The following is a 22725-nucleotide window of genomic DNA, read 5'->3' on the forward strand; positions in this document are numbered from 1 at the left end:
AAGAAGCTGGGAACGCCTTTGTGAATGGATGCCAGGACCGCTCTTAAGGTTTCCATGTGAAACCTTGGGATTCTCAGACATCAATTGACTCTTTTTAGGTCGAGAATGGGACGAAATGTGCCGTCTTTTTTTTACAATGAAGTAGATGGAATAACGGCCCTTTCGTACTCCAATGGAGGAGGTACCGGCACAATGGCCCCGAGCTCTCTTAGATGAAGTAAGGTGTCCCGCAACGCCTGACACTTTTGAGTGTAAGAACATGGAAAGACGAGAAAACGGTCGCGAGGGTGACGTACAAAATCTAAGGTGTAGCCTTGTTTTATCACAGTAAGGACCCACTGATCCAATGTTATTTTGGCCCACACCTCGAAATAGAGAGACAATCTGTTTTCTACTACCGGAACCGAGGAACGGACCGGCCTCATCTCATTGAGACGTTTTTGCTCCACCAGAGGACTAGGAGAGACCAGGTCTCCCATAATAACGTCCTCGAAAGAACTGAGGCCAAGATTGCTGTCTAGCAGGCTGTTGCCGAGAAGAAGAACCTGAAGAGCGGGAGGAGTGAAACCTGCGGTTTCTAGTAAACGGGATCTGGAAGATAACGATCCCCTTGTCCTGGGCCTATCATCAAGTAGACGATGTACCTTATTTTCTCCAAAGGAATGAATCAAGTCCTCAAGATCCTTCCCAAAGAGAAGTTTACCCTTAAAGGGTAAAAATCCCAATTGAGCTTTTAAAGAGACATCAGCAGAGCAGTGTCTTAACCAGAGAAGTGTGCGGGCAGAGACAGCTGAAACCATTGATCTGGCTGAGGTACATAACAAATCATAAAGAGCGTCAACACTGTAAGCAACAGCTGCTTCCAAACGCCCAGCTTGAATAGCCTCGGACTCAGAAAGAGAAGAATTATTCTGCAGGAGCTGAACCCAGTGGAGTCCTGCTCTTAAAGCAAAACTACTGCACATAGCAGCTCAGACTCCAAGAGCCGAAACTTCAAAAATCTTTTTAAGTTGAACTAACTTTCGATCCTGAAAATCTTTGAGAACTGTATTACCGGAAACCGGGATTGTAGTCTTTTTGGTAACAGCAGAGACCGCTGCATCAACCTTGGGAACATGCAAAAGGTCCAAAGCATCCTCAGGCAGAGGATATAGCTTATCCATGGCCTTGCTGACCTTTAATCCCAAGTCAGGGGTGTCCCATTCACGAAATAATAAGTCTGTGACTGAAAGATGAAAAGGAAAAGACCGAGTGGGACCACGAAGACCAACCGTGACAGGGTCAATTGAACCCATACGAGAATCCTCTGGTGAGGAATCAATTCCCAACTCCTCAAGAATCGCAGGAATGAGAGGAAGAAGCTCATCCTTCCTAAAGAAGCCGACCACCTTAGGATCATTGCCTTTGACCACATGAGGACCCTCAGAGGGCAAGGGATCATGACCAGCAGCAGAATCAGGGTCCTGAGGAGGAATGTCGCTTGGGTCCCCCTGGTCTAACTCTGAGGCATCAGAAGAGTCAGGTAAGTGCTGAGACACTGGAGTCCTAAGAGAGCATTTAAGTTTGGGAACATCCATCCCCCGTGAGGATTTGTTCCGTTTAGAAGCTGCTTTTTGAGACAATGGTACTGAAAAAGAAATCCCCTCAGAATTCTTTTTTGAGGACTTTCTGGCCTTATAAGCTTTATATAAAAATATAATAAAGTCGGAAGAAAAGGAAGAAGAGGAGTCTGAAGTCCCCTCAAGACTCTCCTCAGCAACAGCAGCTGAATTAGCAAAACAATCACCTCACTCGGAGGCTAATTGCTGTGGAGAAAGAGCAGGAGGAGAAACCCCTTCCTCCTCTGCTGCGAGCGGAGCAGCTTGAACAGAGACAGAAATAGCTTCAGATGAAGGAGGAAATGGGAAGGAGGCTGCAGCAGAAAGACGCAGGCATCCCGATCTGACACAGCAACGGAGCGAGAAAGAAATAACACCCCCAGCTGACCCTGAAGATCCCTTCCCCTTGGGGAGGCAGGAGGAGCATAGGCCGTCGCGAGAGACTCTAGCCCGCGCGTCTCCACACGCACGGAAGGCTGGCCCATGCGGCATTTGTGAAAAAAAAAATAAGCCGGCTGAGGAGAAAATGAAAGCGAAAGAAAAAAGCCTGCCGACTGCCCAAAGTAGCTAAAGAGGTAACGGTGAGTCCGACCGGCAAAGTAAAAGGGCTATAAATAACTTTTTTTTTATACGACCTAAAAGAAGCTGGGTCCTCTGCTCCACGGGGTGAATGAACTGGGCTCCCTGGTATCACCCCAAAAGCTGCAGCAAACTAAAGCCAAAGGTTCTCAACCCCTAAAGCCAAAAGCCTCAAATACCAGGGAGGATGGTTCCCTCAGGACCTGCCAACTCCCTGGGAGGCTAATCTCTGCTTGCCCTGCTTCCAGAAAAAAAAAAACTTCCTTTTTTTTTTTTTTTTAAATAAAGTAAAATAAGAAATACTTAAAAGAAAGATAAATTTTATGAACAAAAATATCTATTTTGTCTGTATTTTTCAAAACTAATTGACTAAAATCCTGACTGTAGATTTTGCACCTCCACCATCTGCTGGAGGCAGATAAATACTGACGTACTGTAGGTGCACCTCACAGAAGGGGCGGAGTCAGACGGAACTTTTTCTGCCTCCATCTGCTGATGAGTGGACAGAATCCAGGAGTCTGGACTAATCCAGGTACGTACAGGGAATTTGAATTTTTTCAGCTTTTATCAATCGTTCTTCCATATCAATAATTTTCTTTTGCTGAGTTTCTATTATTTCAGAATTTCTTTTCACAGATTTATTAGTTTCATTTACTTAATCTGTTAACTTCATAATAGATGAATCCAGCTTAGCAATATAATTCCATAAAGTTTCCATTGTAACACTAACAGGTTTCACTATTACATTTTTAGTAATTTTAGCTTTAGTATTTTTCTCAGTATCTTGTTGTGTATAATATTCAGATTTTCTATCAACCCTTGGTGTGCTTTCTTCATTTGGAATTAATGGAAAAACTACCAATTTCTCTCAAGTCAGATGCTGACAGTGATACTTGTAAGCCAAGTTCACAAGGTATTTCTTTAGTTCCCTTTAATTCTTCACCATTCTTTCCCAGAATCCCTAAGTCGTCCTTCCCCCTCTCTAGCTGTCAGGATCTCTCTGATGGAGGTATATTGCTCGAGGAGCTGTACAGAACTAGCCTGCTCCTCCCCCACAGATTAAGCCTGTGGGTTCTGGGGTCCAGTAGGTCTCTGTGGTGGCAGTACATAGTGAGTCAGTACTACAGAGCAAAGCTGGGTATAGGAGCCAGACAAGACAAGGCTTAGTACAGGCTGAGAAAGGTAAGGTCTGGTACTGGCTTAAGCAAGCAAGGTTTGGTACACGCTGAGGCAGGTAAGGCTCGGTACTGGAGTTAGCCACAGAACAAGGGCTGGGGCTGCAATGGACAGAGACAAGGTAAGATAGTGAGAACAGCCAAGGAACGATACAAGCAAGGCAGAGTACTGCGCAAGAATAGGGCAGGACCATGGACAGGATACTGGAACAGACAGGGAGGTGGACTGGATACTGGAACAAGCAGGACTGAACAGGGTGCGACAAGACCAGACAAGACAAGACCAACAAGGCATATTAGGGCAGGACTTAGACAAGGCAGACAAGGGTAACACAGAACAGAGAACATATAAGCCCAAAGGCAACCAGGCTGGAGGTCCATAGACCACCAGGCAAGAGGCCCAAAGGCCACTAGGAGATGAAAGAGGCCTCGATAGGCCACAAGGCTAGAAGTAATAAAACAAATGGACCCAAGGCAAGGCACTAGGAACAAGAAGGCCTAGAAGCCACGAAGCAAGGCAAGAAGCAAGAAGACCGAAAGGCCACAAAGCAAGGCAAGTAAAGGCACAAGAAGGCCCAAAGGCCACAAGGCAAGGCAAGGAACAAGAAGGCCCAAAGGCCATAAAGCATGAGGTAGGGAAGCAGTAGGCAGATCAGAGAGCCAAAAGTGACTCAATGAGAAGGCAAGGTTACACTGGCGGGGCTGGGTTACTTAAGCCTGAAGCTCGGGTGTGGTGCAGGCAGTGAGGAGAAGCTTGGCAAAGCTGTGGGCTAAGCTCGCTGAGGGCTCCTGGCGGAACAAAGGCTGAGTCAGATGGTCATTGAGGAGCTGGAAGCAGAGCTCGCCAGAAGCCCCCCACTGGTGGGATGCCACCATCGCAGGAGGCAGCTTGGTTATCAGGCAAAATCCTAACACTAGCACTCTCTCTCTCCAATTTTCTCTCCCTCCTTTTCTTTGCCCTCCCTGCAAGCACTTCCTCCCTTCTCTCATTCCCTCCCTGGCACTTCTCCTCTCCTGTCTACCTCTGCTGCCGCCTGCACAGCAGACAGCGTGCAGGCAGAGGCGATGTGTCTGGCAGGTGGAGGCAGCAGAAGGGTAGCTTGTGTCCAATAACCGACTCCTCTGTTTTTTGGCTGGTGAGACCTAGGCTCCCCACCAATCACGCTGCTTTCGTTCTCCTCCGCTGCAGATTCTTTTTCAGCTGACAAAATATGGGCTCCCCACCCAGCATGCTTCATTTTTTTCTTCACCAGCAGCTCCTCTAGTTTCAGCAGTCACCGCTGCTCTACAGACCAGCAAAATATTGGCCTGGACTAGCGACTGAAAATTACTGTTCTACAGCTCTGCATGAAGAATAATTCAGTTCCCAAATATGCTACAGTTTTTCTATTGCATCCCTAAATGCTCATGATCTTTGGAAATTAGGACTAGTTAAGTCATTTATGTTTTACATTATATTTTTTTAAATTTATGAATTGCTTAACACTAAAAATAGGCCTAAGCGATGTACAAAGTAACAGTCTTAAAATTCAATACATACAAAATTCAATAAATACAAAAAAAAAACCATATAAATTGATCTTCTTTACCTCAACCTAGCTGAGTATGCTAGTATTTTTTTTTTGAAGATTTTGTTTTTATTGTGGTCTCTGTTTGTATATTCTTATTTTGTGTAGGTTTGAAATGTACATTGCTTAGTCCTTTGAGCAAAGGCAATTTATAAAACTTAATAAACATTTCTCATTTAAGAATGTTACAAGTGTTAACTTTTTCTTTGGTTCTTATTATGAGCCTACAAGGATTCCTAATCAAAGTTATCACATATACGGTGAGTGAGATTTGTTGTAGAATGGTGCCCAGCATCTCAATTTCTAAGACATTCAATCTTTCTTGCATGCAGTTGGTTGTTAGTACAAGCATACACATTCATACTATCTGCCACCAGGCTTGAACATGTAAGAAGCTAATAGTTACACTTGTACAGGTAAAAAGAAAACAAAAGTAATAATACAGGTATAATGTAACTAAGTTCATAGTTAAAAGCTCACATTAGTATGGGATGAGAACTTGAAATATTCCATAGACATACTCAGATTTATCACAATTGGTAATACATGGCTAACTGCTGCTGAATGACTGTGTATTCTATTGATTTTATTCTGAATGGCTGTGATTTGGTTCTTGATCTATTGCTAAAATGTTTGCCGCCTAAGCTGATTAGGTAATTTATTTCTTCTTCTTCTTCTTCCCAGCTTCCGTCTCTTTTACACAGGCAGGTGCTGGTGCAAACTGCTGTGGGAACTGGCCATCACCACCCACCAACAGACTGCAGCTTTACATGTCAGCTGAACAACTGCAGGCTTCCTCTCAGGGGATGAAAGATGCTTCATTCAGGCAACAAGAAGGATAAAATAAAATGAACTACCTTAGCATTTTCCCTCCTCATCCAGTAAAAATCAGAATGAGTTTCCTGACCAGTATTTGCACAATAAAACAAAGCAATTTGAAAGTGTACCACAGTAACATTTGACATTATGAGCAGCTCATACCTTGTGAACGTTCTCTGCAGTGATGGGTTTTGTAGTATTGGATCTAATGAAGAACACACATACTCCAGTCAGAGCCACATCTCTACCCTCTGTCACAAACACTTTAAGTTTTCTGCTTCTTCCACTGTGAATATTAGACCCAGGTATAGGATGGCCCATGTGTCCTGCAGATAGATAATGTCACCAGCAGTAAATGATAGTTCTACATATGTTCTACATATATGTATTATATATACAAGAAAATGAATTATTCCTGCCAGCCAATCAACACTGAGATTGGACAGTACAAGCCAATGAAATCTTGCTAGTCATGTGATAGTTAAAAACATTTTTTATTTTTTATTCCATTTTCTTGATAACAGACTCATCATCAGATAATTAGGGCTGTCTCCGCATGAGATGCTCTCACATATGGCTTGGGTCATAGGGAACTCTGTCACCATATGATTTCCTATCACCAATGCTATCACTTGACACTTACGTCGATAATATTGTTACTCTTTAATCTGAAGGAAGAAGTCTTTGGTTCATTCTAGTAGACTTAGGATCTGATTTTCAAAAACATTTACATGCTGAAAACTGGGTTTTACATGTATAAATGCACTTTACCCATGTAAGTGAGCTTTTGAAAATTGCTACAATATATACCATTGAATTGTCAGTAGGTTTTAGCCATGTTAAGTCACTTAACTCACATAAATGGCTTTTGAAAACTGCTATGATAGTATGTTACATTTACATGTGTAACACCTTTGAAAATTCACCTCAAAATCTTAAAGAACAGTCCTCATTTTACATTCTTAAAAAATGTATTTGAAATTAATTTCAAAAACATATCAAAATGTAATTATAAAATAACTTATAAAATATCAATTATAAAATAAATGTGGCCAAAGCAACAGACTACATAAGACCAATTCAAAGATAGCTACACTGGTTCACAGTGGAATGTAGGATACAATTCAAAACTCTCTGCTTAATCCTCAAATGTTTATTTTTTTTTAATTAACATTTTATTGATAATCACTCATAACAGGTAAGACAGGTATCAAACAGATAATAAAACGTACAAAAAAACCCTCCATTTGACATGTGTGATTATATAATTATTTAGTTATCCCCCTCCCCCATGCACATATTAAGGTACATTACTCGTAAGATGAGCTCTACCCATCCTTAAGTCCAGTGAAGCGCCCCTCAATATAACGTCGATAGTCTATCATGTCTCATACAATTGAACTCAAAGATTAGGGAAATCTCTAATATACGAAAATCTCTAATATGAGAAATCTCAGGTGCGCCCGTATAAGATAAGAGCAGCCTTCACTGCCTGTTGAGGAGCCCTTGCTTCTTGCCACCCAGTCATTCATTTCTGAGAATCGCGCCACAACAAATATTGGTCCCATATTGTGTGATATCGCTGAATGGTACCATGTCACTCTGCCATCAGCTTACTCATTGTACATATGAAGTCTATCCATTCAAGTACTTTAAAGAATGTGGGCACCACTTTCTGTTTCCAGCCTTTAGCTATTTCAAGCCACGTTGCTACACATATTGAGGATATAAAATTTTGAGGCCCCCATGGTAGGCCCTCAATTGGGTTGTTTAAAAGGGCATAAACCTGTTGGAGTCGGATTGGGGAATGGAGCAATTCAGTTAATAGTTTTCCAATCCAGTGCCACAAGCAATGCAAGTTCCATCCCACCACATGTGTATAAACGTTCCTCTGTCAGGACATCCTCTCCAACCGAGTCCGTTATGTCTGGTATCAAACTTTGATATCGTCTCAGGTATCATATACCATCGATATAATAGTTTGTAGCTGTTCTCGACTAATGATACAGAGATCGATATCTTGACCACTTTATTATAAACATTCAGCCATTCTTCCTCTTCAAAAGCTGTCGACAGATCCCGCTCCCACATGTGCTGGTGTTGTCGATAGTCTCTGATTACAAAATTTGTAGATCTTTGAGACAAGGCCTTTAAGTTTGGTAGGCTGCCTACACAGACCTTCAAATAGCGAGCTGGTAGTCTGTAGGAGACCTTTACTCTGCAAGCCTCTGTAGTAATGATAAAGTTGGTGGTAGGTAAGAAATTCAGCATTGGGCAATTGCGCCCTGGCACATAAGGTAGGAAACTGTAAAATCAAGTCTCCTTCTCAGATGTGTTCAATCTTAGTGATAGTGCAAGCTTTCCAGGTTTCAAAAGCTCTCAAGGATTGACTAGGTAAAAAGTTGACATTATGGAAGAGGTGGGTAAGTAAACAGCGAGGTTCCTTTCCTACTAATTGCTGTTTCCATGCGTCCCATAATTGTAACGTATGGTGAGTAGTAGGCAGCATTTTGCTGCATTCTCTCCAAGTCTTTCTCGGTTGCCATGGCATAGCCAATAGTGGCATAGTTGGGATCTGTGATTGTTCAATGAAGACCCAATATTTAACCTTGGTTGTATTGTGCCACACTATCACTGCCTGTAACTGGGCAGCAATGTAGTACCAGGTAAGGTTGGGTACACCAAGTCCCCCATCCGCTTAGTCTGATATAGAACTTTTCTGCTGATGCATGGAGGGCGACAATGCCATATGTAACGAAATAGCTTTTTCTGCCAGTCACGCAATATATTGTATGCAACAGAAATTGTCAAGGTCTGGAAAAGATACAACAGACCCAGGAGCAAGTTCATCTTAATAGTGGCTATCCTCCCTAGCCAGGAGAACAACATAAATGTCCACTTTTCAAGATCTTGCTGGAGTCGAGTGAGCAATGGAGTGTAATTTAATGTGAATAGCTCGGCGGGGTGCGCACTTAACTGTATTCCCAAATATTTAGGTTGATGTGATGCCCATTGAAAGAGATGCATATCTTGCAGGGAACGTACCATCCTGAGGTTACATGTAATGTTGAGTATCTCCGATTTGGCCCAGTTGACTTTTGAGCCAGATACTTGTCCAAACTTTGGAGTGTCTGTTCAATGGCAGTTAGAGAGGCATGTGGTTCTGTTAGCATAAACATAATATTGTCTGCATAAAGAGACATTTTAAAGACATGGGGGTCCACCTGTATGCCATGTATACCCAGGTGCTGTCTCACAGTTATAGCTAGGGGTTCTAAAAAGAGGGCAAATAGTAGCGGGGAGAGTGGGCAGCCCTGCCTGGTACCCCTTCCTACCTGAAACAAATCGGTATAGCCCCCATTAATCTTAATACATGCCCTAGGCCGATCATAGAGCCCTGCTATCCATTTACAGAAGTAGTCCCCGAATCCCATTTTCGTGAGTGTGCAAAAGAGGAAGGGCCAGTGCACAAGATCAAAGGCCTTCTCGGCATCTATTGCAAGGAATACGGAGTCTATTTTGATCCGGTGCACCCACCACATAAGATTGACTAGTTTACGAACATTGTCCCCTGCCAGTCTCCCAGGATTAAATCCTGCTTGATCTTGGTGAATAAGTTGGGCAATAAAGATATTTAAACGACCTGCTAATATTTTGGCTAGTATCTTTAAATTGACACTGATTAGTGAAATAGGCCGATATGAGCCACATTGTGTGGGATCCTGACCTGGTTTTGCTATTACCGTGATTCCAGCTATGTTAGAATTGGGCTGTAATGTTCCACCAGTTTTCAAGTAATTATATACTTTCTGTAATAAGGCTACGTTGTTCGGCCCCAGGGTCTTGTAAAATTTTGAGGTCAGCCCATCAAGACCAGGTGATTTTCCAGGTTTTAGGGATTTTATTGCTGCTAGTATTTCTACACTAGTTATCTCTCTGTCTAGTTCTTCTCTCATTTCCATAGTTAATTGGGGTAGTGGTACTCCCTGCAAATAGTTCTCAATTCCTTCAGATGAAATTGTTGTTTCTGCCCCATATAGCGCCTCGTAAAACTGTAAGAAACGCTTGCGGATGGCAGTGTTGTCAGTTAGTATTACTCCAGTGTCCCCTTTAATTTTTAAAATATTGTTCTGAAGCAGTTTCTTTTTTAATTTACAAGCTAAAACTTTACCTGCCTTATCTCCCCCTTAAAAAATATTCCTGTTTAGTGATATTCAACATGTGTGTAAGCTTTGTGGATTCAAGTCGCATTAAGTCTCCTGTAGCGTTATTTAGTTTAGTGAGGACTGTCCGCTTACCTGTGGCCTGGTATTGAAGAGTCAATGTGTATATAGTCTGCCGCAATCTCTCAGCCTCCCTCTCTCTTTGTTTCTTGAGGAGGGAGACTCTTGAAATCAAGAGACCCCGGGTATATGCCTTTAGGCTCTCCAATATTATAGTAGGTGGATATCACCCGTTTCATTTTTTTCTATATATTCTTGAACCTGGCTGGACAGGGTTTTATTATAATCTGAGTCTGTTAGTAAGGTGTCATTAAGACGCCAAAATCTCGTCCCCTTATCATAATGGTCAAAAAAGACCTACATCCAGACTGCAGCATGATCGATCCACCCAACTGGGGTGATCCCTGATTTTGAAATTTTATATCGGATAAAAAAATAGTCAATCCGAGAGTGTGAGTCATGTGGGTGAGAATAAAACGTGTAAGATCGTGAAGTTGGGTAGTGTGTTCTCCAGACATCAGTTAATTGCCAGTGGTCAATCAACTCCTTTAGTTTAATCCTGAACCCCAAAGGGGTTGCAGTACTACCTTTTGATGTATCTAAGGCTGGTATTCTTGCCAAGTTAAAGTCACCTCCTATAATTACTTGTCCTGAATTATATGTCACTAATACCCAATGTAACTTATCCAGAAACGCTCCATGCTCTATATTTGGGGCACAGATATTGAGCAATGTATACTCCACTCCATTCACTATGATCTGCAATAGTAGATAGCGCCCTCCGGGATCTGCATGACAGAGCCGACATTCAAACACCAAATCGGCAGAAATCAGTATATATACTCCCGCATATTTTGAGTTGTTATGACACGCTGAAAAGTATTGCTTAGGGTATTTCCCAGATTTCAGCAGGTTAGTATACCTGCTTTTTAGATGGGTCTCTTGTGCAAAAATAATGTCTGCTTTTAGGACAGCCATCTCTTTGTAGAACAGATGGTGCTTCATTAGTGAATTAAGGCCCTTAACGTTAAGGGAAACAATTTTAAACGTCGCCATCCTTGTTATTCAATTAAGGCGCATTTCTTATCAGGCCCTGATATATCCCTAAAATAATACTGCAGTCTGGGTATTTCCCCCAATACTTTTCATGAGCGTTATGCACATCTTGATAGGGCCATTACTCACAGCTATTGTAACATCTTTCTCCCTCTTGTGCATGCTTCCTCTTACCCATACCAGCCCCCCCCCCCCCCCCCACACTTTCTCTGATCTGCTGAAACCTCCACGCAGATCAACCAAACCCATCCAATCGGAGGAAGCAAAAGGTAAACCAACTTAGAAGCATTCGAACAAGTTCCAACCAGCTTCTAATATATATATCTCTTGAACCCGTTATTAAATATAGAACCAGAAAATGAACATGCAGTCTAGCTTCATCCACCACCAGACTTAACGTAAGTAGTCCTACTGCAGGTGTTTAGATGTATCCATGCCGCTCCATGGGTAGTTATATTCCATACTGTATTGAGCAACCCTAGCTCAAGTATGATCTGCATCCTGGGAATTCGTTCCCGAACTCCTCTTCAGTCGGCTATTTCTTGTACCCACGCGTTGCCATTTTGGAGGCAGATTGCCAGTACCATCTCTTTTACTTGTGCTCATGCACGGTCTTGTAGGTTGAAAGCCACGGTCCTTGAGTGCTTCAGCCACCTCTACAGGTGTAAAGACTTTTGTGGTAACTCCATTCCAGGTATACATCAGTCCAAAAGGATGTAGCCATCTATATTTAATATTTGCTGTACGAAGGAAGGTGGTGACTTCACGCATCTCAATGCAGCTCTGCAGGGTTGCTTGCGATAGGTCTGCAAATATCGCAATCTCTTGTCTCCCCCAGATCCACATGGGTTTTTTCCTTGCCGCCACTGCTAGTCATGGAAGCATACAATTATATTGCGTATTCTGTTATTATTAGGTGTGCTGAGTGCCCTGTGAGCTCTATCTAGTCGGATATCTAGTATAGGCTCAGCTTCTGATGCTATATTAGTTTCAAGCAGGAACTTGCAAAAGCTTGGCACAGTCAGCGTTGTCAGCCAATTCCTGGAACCCTTTGAATCTAAGGTTTATGCCTCCTAGATCTATTTTCCAAGTCAGCCATTTTAGTCCTTAGGGAGGTGTTTTCATCCTATAATGCAGAGCATGTCGCTTGTAACTGTTTAATACATTCTGCATTGGTATCCACCTGCACATCGATGTCATCAACCCTATGCCCAATATTTACCAGCTCTTGATGGAACTCATCTAGCAGCCCTCTTATCTCTGTTTTGTAGGTCTTGAGGTCCCTGCGCAGGCTGCTAAACCATTCTTGGAACTCCGAGCACGTCAGGGCTTCTTCGAGCGAGGGCTGAGCTGCATCATCCAGGCTCACTGGCATCTCCTCCCGATTGGGGTCCACGCCATCTTGATTATCATCTTGCTCTGCGGCCTCCGTTCTCCAACATGAGAACTGTTTGAAATCGACCGATTTACGTTTCGCCGCCATCCCGGGGTGAATCACTGCCGTTTCGAACTTAGTCTGGTGGAAAATCACAAGGATTAAGCTTTTATAAGTCTGCAAGATTGCTGGTTGAGAGAGCGGAGCTCAGCCTCTATGCTGCCGGTGACGTCACTTCCTCCAATCCTCAAACGTTTAAACAAACTGGCTTCTATCTCTCCCAGCTCCTATTGCCCTACATTCCCACACAAGAATGTCGATCCTCCCAAATGGCCCTCCTATCCTTCCCACCTTTGACATCCCTTAGACTGGCCTGCACCAGACTTAATTTATTCAGCTGCTATGCTCCAAAACCATAAAATAAGCTACCGTTACTTCTTCATCTCAAAGCAAACTACCTTACCATCAGGGGACAAATCAAGACTTCGCTATTCAACCAGACCTTCTTGTGGATTCCATGGCAAAGACTTCCCTTCTTATAAAGATTACCCAAGTTCTCAATCTTGAGATCACCTCATCATCCTCAAAGAGTTTATTATTGAATATTCTCTTTCTATACTTGATACCTGCTTTATGTTTATACATCTGCCTTTCTCTGTCTCTGCCCTTACTCTAGAATCTATCAAGCAGACCAATCATTTAGCTCATGTTCTACTACATCCCAGACAACCACATAAAGCTACCTTGTTTCTTTTCCCATATCTTAAATCCCCTTCTTCAAGGTCAATGCTCTTGTGATGACTGAAAATTGTCATTCAGCTGTAATTGTAATTTTGAATGTAATCTACCTTGAGACCAATTTAGGAAAGGCAAAATATCAAATGTTTATAAATAAATTAATTGAAGACTGCTCGTCTTTAGTTTCAAACTGGTTTTAAACTCACAATGAAGACAGTTAAGCAGAAGACTGTGCTTTTTGATATGTCTAAATCTCAACGGGGATCAATTCATCTCCAAAATTTGGGCCTTTACTAGGTGAATAGTGGCTAAATTCTTTGCTTTTGTAAATATCTGTGGTGGTTCAGAAGAGGTAAATAATTGTCCAAATGGGACAAAAAATGCTACTAACAGCAGAGCCACTGTATATTCTCCATTCCAAGGCTCTGATCCAGCCCCTACCTTCAAAGGGTTATTCATCTACCCACTTACCTTGTTTCACCTCTACCCCAAATACATTTAATCCTGCTCAATGCAGACTCCCTTGCAGCCACTTACTTCCCATTATTTTCTCTGGATGGAAAAATGTCATTTTTATTTTATTTTCCTCACATGAAAACTTTTTTGAGCTGGACTATGCCATCTTGGCTCCATTTATTCTATCTAGTTTCTCAGAATAGCACAGCTTGCAAAGTTTTTTCATGAGTTGAGCTACTGGCTGGCATGGTAATGAGCTGTGATGCATGTTGTGTTAAATTTATTTTTAGCACTAAGCTGTGAAATGGCCAAATAGCTTGCAATATTGGCAGACAATGTGGGTTAATTGGGACATTCACAGCTTAGTAAACAGGCCCATAAGTCTGAACATAAGAAATTGCCATGCTGGGACAGACCAAGGGTCCATCAAGCCCAGCATCCTGTTCCCAAAAGAGGCCAAACTAGGCCACAAGAACCTGGCAAGTACTCAAACACCAAGAAGATCCCATGCTACTGATGCAATTAATAGCAGAAGCCATTCCCTAAGTCAAATTGATTAATAACAGTTAATGGACTTCTCTAATGATGGGTAAAGGGTCTTGCCCAAGGCCACAAGAAGTGTCAGTGGGAGAAGTGGGATTGGACCCCTGGCTTCCCTGGTTCTCAGCCTGCTGCTCTAATCACAGCTGGAGGAAGTTTGTGATCTTTCGGAACAGCTGAAATGCATCCCATACTCATGTCTCACAATGAACAGCCAGCCCGTATAAAAGGGTTACAAAGATGGTGGTGCTTTCCACTTGGCCAAACTAAAATAAATATGTATTGCCACAGTCTGAAAATTCAGATCTGCCATGACCTTTCCTTATTGATGATGGGTGTGTTTCAGTTTCCTAGTTCCTACCACAAGGCCCTTATAGTAAGGCACTTTTACCCCACCTTCTCATTTCAAAAGAACTGCTGAAAGTGGCTAACACAATATATAATTTATAAAGACAGTACAAAAAAACAAGTCAAAACAATTCAATATAATAATTTGATAATAAAAAATAAAACCCTAACATAGGTTCCGCTGGATAGGAGTTAGAACCATCGTAGTACTAAATTATGCTGCTAAGGATATGTTTATAGCAGTCTAATGTTTCAATGTGTGCCACATTTCTTCTGTGCTTGTAGGTAATAATGGTTAAGCCCCTGTTGCAATGATGCTAACTCGATTCCTCCATATCTCCTCTGCCTCTGAAGAGTGCTACAGCTCCACTGTGTCCCTGATCAAGCACATCATTAGGTGGCTGAAAATCTGATTAAACTCAGTAGACCACACCAGATACTTTCTTGGCCTGATGCCAGAGAAAAATCAGCAAGGTGTTCGTCGTGTGTTGCAGGCCACACGACATTTGCAGTTTGTCATTCTCTTCCCTGGGCAAAAGCAAGCAGCTGTGGAGGCAAAAACGATGGATATGGAGAAGGATGAGATCTGCAGGTACAGCACCCCAGACAGCACACATACGGTAATATGCCAGCTCCTCATGAAAGAACTATCTGGCAAGCATGTAGTGTGTAAGTGGTGTTGTGACATAGCTGAGGTTATATATTAAAAGTGTGTTGTGCTGTGATAGGGTTCTGTTTTCCTCTTGTGTCCCATAGTAAGACATGTTGAGCAAATGTGGCACCTTTTTCACCCTGCTCCTACAGTTCTGATGTTACTTTTACCTCTACTGTAAGTCTACCTGAGTTGTCAGACTTACCCTAGCATTGGAAATGTGGTGTGTTGCTTCCTTGAAACAATATACAAAGTATATTTAGCCATCCAAGGAGAGTGTCTTACCCCTGTATGGCCAGGACAACTTTTCATCACATCAGTGATGGCAGAGATAGGATATGCAGATGTGCAGGGCATCCTGTGTTCTACTTTCCTAAACCACTGATAAAAATGTTTGCTCTCTAATACTGAAACTGTTAAATGTGAGTTGTTGCTGGGGTCTTTTCCATTGATTCCACTGATTCCAAAGCAAATGAGTGTTGGGCAGAGTTCAGAAATGATACCGGATTATGATTAAAACATGGGCAGGAATGTTTTGCTTTTTGCCCTTTCTTGGTGCAATCATGGCTCCCGTTCCCTTACAAAGTTTTCTACAGAGGGGGCCCAGCAGTGTAAATTTGCATATTAATTCCATTTTATTTCACATGCCCTTCCCAAGTAGCTTCCTTTCCTGCCCCAGACTGGGTGAATCGACCCCAGAGAACTTAATAGATTTTTGCTGACCCACATGCAAATTTACACTGCTGGCCCCGCCCCCCTATAGAAAACTGTGTAAGAGGACGGGAGCCATGATTGCACCAAGAAAGGGCAAAAAGCAAAACATTCCTGCCCATGTTTTAATCATAATCCGGTATAATTTCTGTACTCCGCCCAACACTCATTTGCTTTGGAATCAGTGGAATCAATGGAAAAGACCACAGCAACAACTCACATTTAACAGTTTCAGTATTAGAGAGCAAACATTTTTATCAGTGGTTTAGGAAAGTAGAACACAGGATGCCCTGCACATCTGCATATCCTATCTCTGCCATCACTGATGTGATGAAAAGTTGTCCTGGCCATACAGGGGTAACACACTCTCCTTGGATGGCTAAATATACTTTTCTATTGTTTCAAGGAAGCAGTTTTCACTCCTGTTCCTTTGGGTTTCCAGCTCGATTGGAATTGGCCTCTCGGGCAGTGATGCGGTGCACCTTCATTTGCCACTGCCTTGGTGTTTAACCCTTATTTTATATCCCCACTCTTAACTCAGCCCTGCCACTGAAACAACGTTCTCTGTCAAGGGCCACGAACCACTGCTCCTTCCAGAAGTCAGCTAACATGGACCTATGTCCAGCCACTAGGTGTCATCATTACACGAAGACTGAGACTGCCTCCCCAAGAGCTGTGAGCGCTGCTTCCACAGCTTCCTCAGGCCCAGCTGGCCCAAGGAACAGAAGACCTAACCTGAGAATCAAAACTCAGTCCTCTGCAGGGCAACACACAGCACTGCCAGGGATTCATAGAGCCAGCCTTTAAACGTTCATTTATTTATGTGGATATTTCCCAATTTTCATATATAAAAAACACTGGAAAATATATTCCACGGAGGCAATTTTCAAAAGAATTTACATGCGTAAAACTGTGTTTTACCCATAAATGGGTTTTGAAAATTGCTATTTTTATGTGCATAACTCCTTTCAAAATTCAGTCCATGGGGCTGAAACGTGAAAAGGTTTTATGTATGGAAATGTATTTTGCCTGCCTAAATTGGCTTTTGGAAAATGCTATGATATATGCTATTTTTATGTGTGTTAACTCCATTAAAAATTACCTCCTAAGCATGATAGTTTATTGTATTGTGCTATTTCTGGACTCTGAAAACTCTGCAGGTACATCAGTTAGCAACAGAAAAGTATATTGTGCTGTAACAGATGCCTGCGGCTAATGATGATGTTTCTGTGAGGCTGTGTAGGATGCTGTTGTTTGAATTTTAACTGGAGGCATAACTAATGTAAAATTGATAAGGCACCTGTTACTTGTATCGTCATATGCCATTTTCTTTCTCTCTGGAAGAAAGGAAATAGAAAGGCTTTCTCTTTGAAGGCAGATCAAAGAATTGGCATGGAGAGAAGGGGGAGGGAAGGAGAGTCTTGGTGGTGTGACAGGCGGACAGGAGAATGACTTGGGCTTTTAAGACATTAGAATTCTTCCTCAGCAAAAAGTATTAGAGTGGGCTGTCTGATTTACTTACTACTAGCTCCAAAAGGCGAGATTTATTCTAGTTGATCAAAAACATGAAAGCTTGCCTTGTGAAGCAAATGAGAAAAGTGGAAGGGAATGAGAGGATTCCTCCAGCTTCTAAGAAGGAGCTTAGGACCCTGAGAGCCTTATTTGATCTAGATTTTTGTTCTCCATAGGCAGAGAATATAGACAAGTCATTTCTGAATAAGGCCCTGTGTGTGAAGAGCCCAGGAGGATGTGCTGAAGACACAAAATAGCAAACATTCTGCCAGAAGAGCTAGGGCAGAAAGAATCACCTTGTCACACAACTCGTTTTAAAATCTCCTTCTGTAAATTCTGTAGTATAGTGTTCTGGCAGTGGAAGTGGTCCTGAAAAAAACTGGAGTCTTTCAAGTTTGTGATGCCTTTTAAAGCTAGTAGCTTTCAAATAAAGATAGTTCTTTTCAAAGAAGATCTCTGTGACAAGGACTTAAAAGATTGTTATCCTAATTGCAAGTAAAAGTTGGAATACAAGATCGTTAGCTATGTCCGTGTGTCTATATGTGTTGTGCATTTTCCTCTAATAACTTTTGTGTTTGGGGTCCTATTCACACCAAATTTCCAAGATATGCCAGGGTTGGGGGAATTAGGACTCTGGCAAGAGTGTGTGTGTGTGTGTGTGTGTGGGGGGGGGGGGTTTAATCCACACATATGCTGTATATGAACCACAGACAGAGCTGAATTTAAGATTATGGTAACTATAGGCAGAATATTGGGGGTGAGAGATTTCACCCCTGGAAATGAAAGAGCAGCAGAGCAGTCCCAGTTTTGGGTGACATCAGAATTTGGCACCCTAGGCAAGTGCCTATGTTGCATATGACTAAATCTGGCCCTGACCTCAGAAACATACACTGGAAAGTAGGTTCTTAAGTTCTGGGTGGAACTTCTTTCTATTTTTAATATGTGACTGCAACAGTGAGGATCTGACTTGAGCCAACCGGTCTGAGCTACCTACGAGTTAGCAAGGACTTCCTTCCTGCTGAATTCCACTCCTTCGGAGACGCTTTGCTTTGCTACGCTGAACTTGTTCCTGACCCAGAGACTTGAATGCTTTAGGTACTCGCTCCTCAGGGGCCTTATCACATTCTGGCTATTCGCTCCTCGGAGGGCCTTCCTGCCTGGAGTCTCTCTTCTTCTACTCTGGGCTTGTCTGGTTCAGCCTTGTGGCTTCGCTACCTTCAGCTGACGTAACCTCCGGTGTACCCTGTGCCTCGGGCCACTACCGTGATCACCTCAGCAATCTTCCTTGCACACTTCAGAGTAAGTACCATCTGCTATCCAAGCTCTACTGACCTCCTGCTCTACTCTCAACACTCTCCTGTGATTCTCGGTGTACCCCGCTCCGCGGACCACTACCGGGGATATCATCATCGAGCAACCTCTTTCTCTGGACTGTTCTTTCTCTTCCCACTTGGTGGGTTTCTCTACATTCCAGTACAATAAAGTCTCTTACTGTTGTGTCCGTCTCAGCTAAGGCCACACCTATCGTGATGAGTCACCACAGGGCTCCTCCCTGTAGGTGGAGTCAGCTCTCACCCCGATCCAGGGTCTACCAACATCACAGAATATAACACTGACTTCTATAGTTACTGCATACAATAAATTCCTGCAATGAGGTCAATTAAATAATTGTGTTTAAGTATGGTTAGGTTTTTCAAAACATCAGTGAAGTCCATATTCAAAAGCATTTGTCCAGATAACTCAGAAGTTATCTGGCTAAATGAAGATTTGGGCACTTATCCAGCTAAGTATCTGACTTCCTAAGGATTTTTCCCCATAGACACAAAATGGGAGAAAAGCCTTAATGAATCTGGCCCTAAGTTAGGGGTGATCCAGGGACATAACTGACAGGAGCTGAGTTAGCCAGATAAGTTATTCAGCTAACTCCAATATTCAGAGTTAGCTCGCTAACTTACCACTAGATTTATCAAAATGCTCTGTGTGTGAAAGAAAGAGAGAGAGAGAGAGAGAGAGAGAGAGAGAGAGAGAGAACCTCTCTATAGAAAGCACTATGTCACGTTCTATTTATACCACTATAAAAGAGGGTACTTTGAACTCAGGGTGAGGTTTGGGGTGACTTGGGGTGGGGTAGATTGAGGGAGTGGTTTTACATACAAAGTCAGAGGTATGAACAGCGAAGTTGACATCACTGAAGATTTTCTGTCATTTGACTCAATGTAAGATTCAAGAGGAGTTGATTTGTAATTTGTACAATGCACTCTCTACTTAGCTTCAAACAAACTAGGTAGAGAGTCCATCAAGCTAGGCAGAGAGAGAATTGTACAAATCATCTCCTCTTGTATTTTCATCAAATCAAATGACAGAAAATCTTCAGTGTTGTCAACTTCACTGTTCATACCTCTGACTGTGTATGTAAAACCATCCTCCCAAACCTACCCCACTCCCAAAACCCCCCAAACTCCACACCGAGTTAAAAATACCCCCTCTTACAGTGGTATATAGAGAGCGTGACATTGCGTTCTATAGAGAGATTTGTTCTCTCTCGCTCTCTCTCTCTCTCCCCCAAGGGCATGTGCATTAAAAACCTTTTCCTTGTAATGCAGGCACAATGCACAGGAAAAAGGTGTAGTTATTTCTGATAGCATATCAGATAGAATAATGTGTTAAAACCCACATTATTCTATTGCATTCCACGTTTAAAGCTGCTCATTACCATTAACTGCCCAAACTCCTCCTACTTGCATAGCAAATATGAAATTTGCACACTAGCACGTGTTGCACTATTTAACGCATGCGTTAGAGTGTTATCACAAGCATTAAGGCCCTAATGTGAAATGATAAATGATCCTGTATGCCAGTTAAGTATGATTGGGCCAAAGAACAGTCTTTAAGACAGCCAGCTATATTCAGTAGTACGACTGCTATTAAATATACTCCCAAGTTAGCCAGATACATTTATCTGTCTAATATTGCTATCCAGACAGCGAGTGAATATGGTCTTCCAGTAGGTCTTCTTCATAAGAAATCTTGGTTGTAAAAGAGAGAATTCCTGATTTCCCAAAAGGAATTATTTTAAGAATATCTGTGTACTCAAATCATGCAATGACAAACCCAGTTTTGTTCATTGGCTCCTATTTGATCTCTTAATTAGTATGAACTTCTTGAGTTACGAAAGTTATCCATTTTCCTTTATATCATCCTTTAAAACTAACACACCAAGTCCATATATAGGTTCTGAGCCATCCACCAATACTAATTCACTTTGAGACCCTGAAAGAAGTAAGAGTGAAGGGCACATCATCAGGGTGGCTCTCCAAAGCCATATGCACACTTGAAATGTTTGCTTTGAAGAGCTTAGAAAGAAATGAAGAAACAAATGATTCTTTCCTGAAAGTGTGCCCTTTGCATGGATCTGTACCCCAGAACTTTCACTTGTTGGGCGTGGATTGTTCAAACTAGATTCCTTAGCACCATATCACTGGAATTTTTACCAGGTTATCCATCTTACCTATTTCAGCACTTTCCAGATCTTGGTAATAAAACATAATATGACGCAGACCTCCAACTGCAAAGAATCGTTCAATGCGCTCAATCTGTAAGAAGAAACATAGTCTGTTTACATCCAGGATTTTGTTAATTTTATTGTGATTTCCCTTGATCCATTTCCATGAGATCAGGGACTGCAATCCAAAAACCACTGAAAGTCTAGCAATACTCAGACTATAGGCAAGTATTTTAACTGTGATCTTCCATCACAAGTAGTCTGCCCAATTCACTTCTGACAGCATGATTGTAAAAGGGCCAAGAAAGAAGAGGACTTACCTTTTACAGGCTGTAATAAGAGGCCTGGGAAACTGACTTGAAGAGGACTGCTAAACCTAACTGTCAAATTTTGTAGGAATTCGGCAACATGCCAATAGTAAATTCCACATTGGATTATGTAACACCCTTACAAAAACAGTATGACAAGCAGTGTGCATGCTATAATAAAACTGGGTGCCTCTTGCCTTAAGATTTGCACATAACATTATTTTAATCTAAATTCTTGTCCCAGTACTACATGGCTCTATAGGGAACATAAAATGTGTCAAGTTGGGTCAGACCATAGTGCCTTCGAGCCCAGCATCCTGTCTCTAATAATGGGCAATCCAGATCAGGTCGCCCCCCCCAAGAGTAGATCCATTCCTTCTTACTGACCCCCAGGGGAAAGTGGTGACTTGCCCAAATCTACTTGGTTAATGATTTATGGATTTTTCCTCTAGGAACTTGGCCAAACCCCTTTTAAACCCAGCTATTCTAGATTCCTTGACCAAATCATCAGGCAAATTCTACAGACTGATGGAGAAAGTTTTTGTTTTTACTCAAATTTGTTTGAAATCTGCTACTTGTTATTTTCCTGAAGTGCTCCTTAGTAAATAACCATTCCCTATTTTTCTGTTCTACTCCATTCATGATCAACATTTTATAAACCTCTCAGGCATCTCTTCCCCAAGCTGAAAAGCCCTAACCTGTTTAGCCTTTCTTCATAAGGGAGTATTACCATCTCCTTTATCATTTTTGTTACCTGTTTTTGTATTTTTTCTAGTTCTGTTTTATCTGCTTTGAGATGGGGGCGATTAGAATTGCACACTACAACCAAGCTGCATTTGAACCATGGACTAATACAGAGACTTTATGATATTCTCAGTTTTAGTTTCCATTTCTTTTTAAATAATTCCAAATGTTCTATTTGCTTTATTGACTGCTGCACACACTCAGCTGAGGATTTCAACGCATTGTCCTCAATGACTCTAAGATCCTTTTCCTGGGTGGTGACTTCTAATATGGAACCCAGCACTGTGTACCTACAGTTAAGATTATTTATCCCTATATACATTACTTTGCACTTGTCCGCATTAAATTTAATCTGCCACCTAGATGCCCAGGTTTCCCAGTCCAGCAAGGTTCTTCTGCAGCTCTTCATAGTTTTTTTCACAGTTTTTTGCATCTACTAATTTGACCACCACATTCTTAGCTCCGTTTTCCAGATCATTTATGAATATGCTAAACAGCACCAGTCTAAAACTCTAATAGATGGTTAAGGAAAGTCTTCGCTTTGCTGAATCCATGTTGGCTCTTGCCTATTAATCCATGCTATCCATATGACCAGTAATTCTATTCCTAAGAAAAGCTTCTAATATTTTGCTTGGCACTGACATCAAGATCACTGGTCTATAGTTGCCCAGATTATCCCAGAGCCCTTTTTAACAACTGGCATTACATTGGCCACTTTGTAGTCTTCAGGCATAATGACTGATTTTAATTTTTACAGATTGCTAGCAACGGGTCTGCAACTTCATATTTCTGTTTTTTTAGAATTCAGGGATGAATACCAT

The 22725-nt window shown here is 42.0% G+C and overlaps 1 protein-coding gene across 1 annotated transcript in view; it reads right to left on the bottom strand.

Moving 5' to 3' along the window:
• The window catches only part of DNAH5 (dynein axonemal heavy chain 5), a 640276-nt gene that overhangs the window by 565624 nt on the left and 51927 nt on the right, over positions 1–22725 (bottom strand). The window contains 2 exon segments of the mRNA XM_029590044.1: positions 5902–6065; positions 20859–20943. Coding sequence (XP_029445904.1) covers positions 5902–6065; positions 20859–20943 — 249 coding nt within the window.

The sequence above is a fragment of the Rhinatrema bivittatum genome, chromosome 2 (assembly GCF_901001135.1).
Source record: "Rhinatrema bivittatum chromosome 2, aRhiBiv1.1, whole genome shotgun sequence".
Taxonomy (NCBI): Eukaryota; Metazoa; Chordata; class Amphibia; order Gymnophiona; family Rhinatrematidae; genus Rhinatrema; species Rhinatrema bivittatum.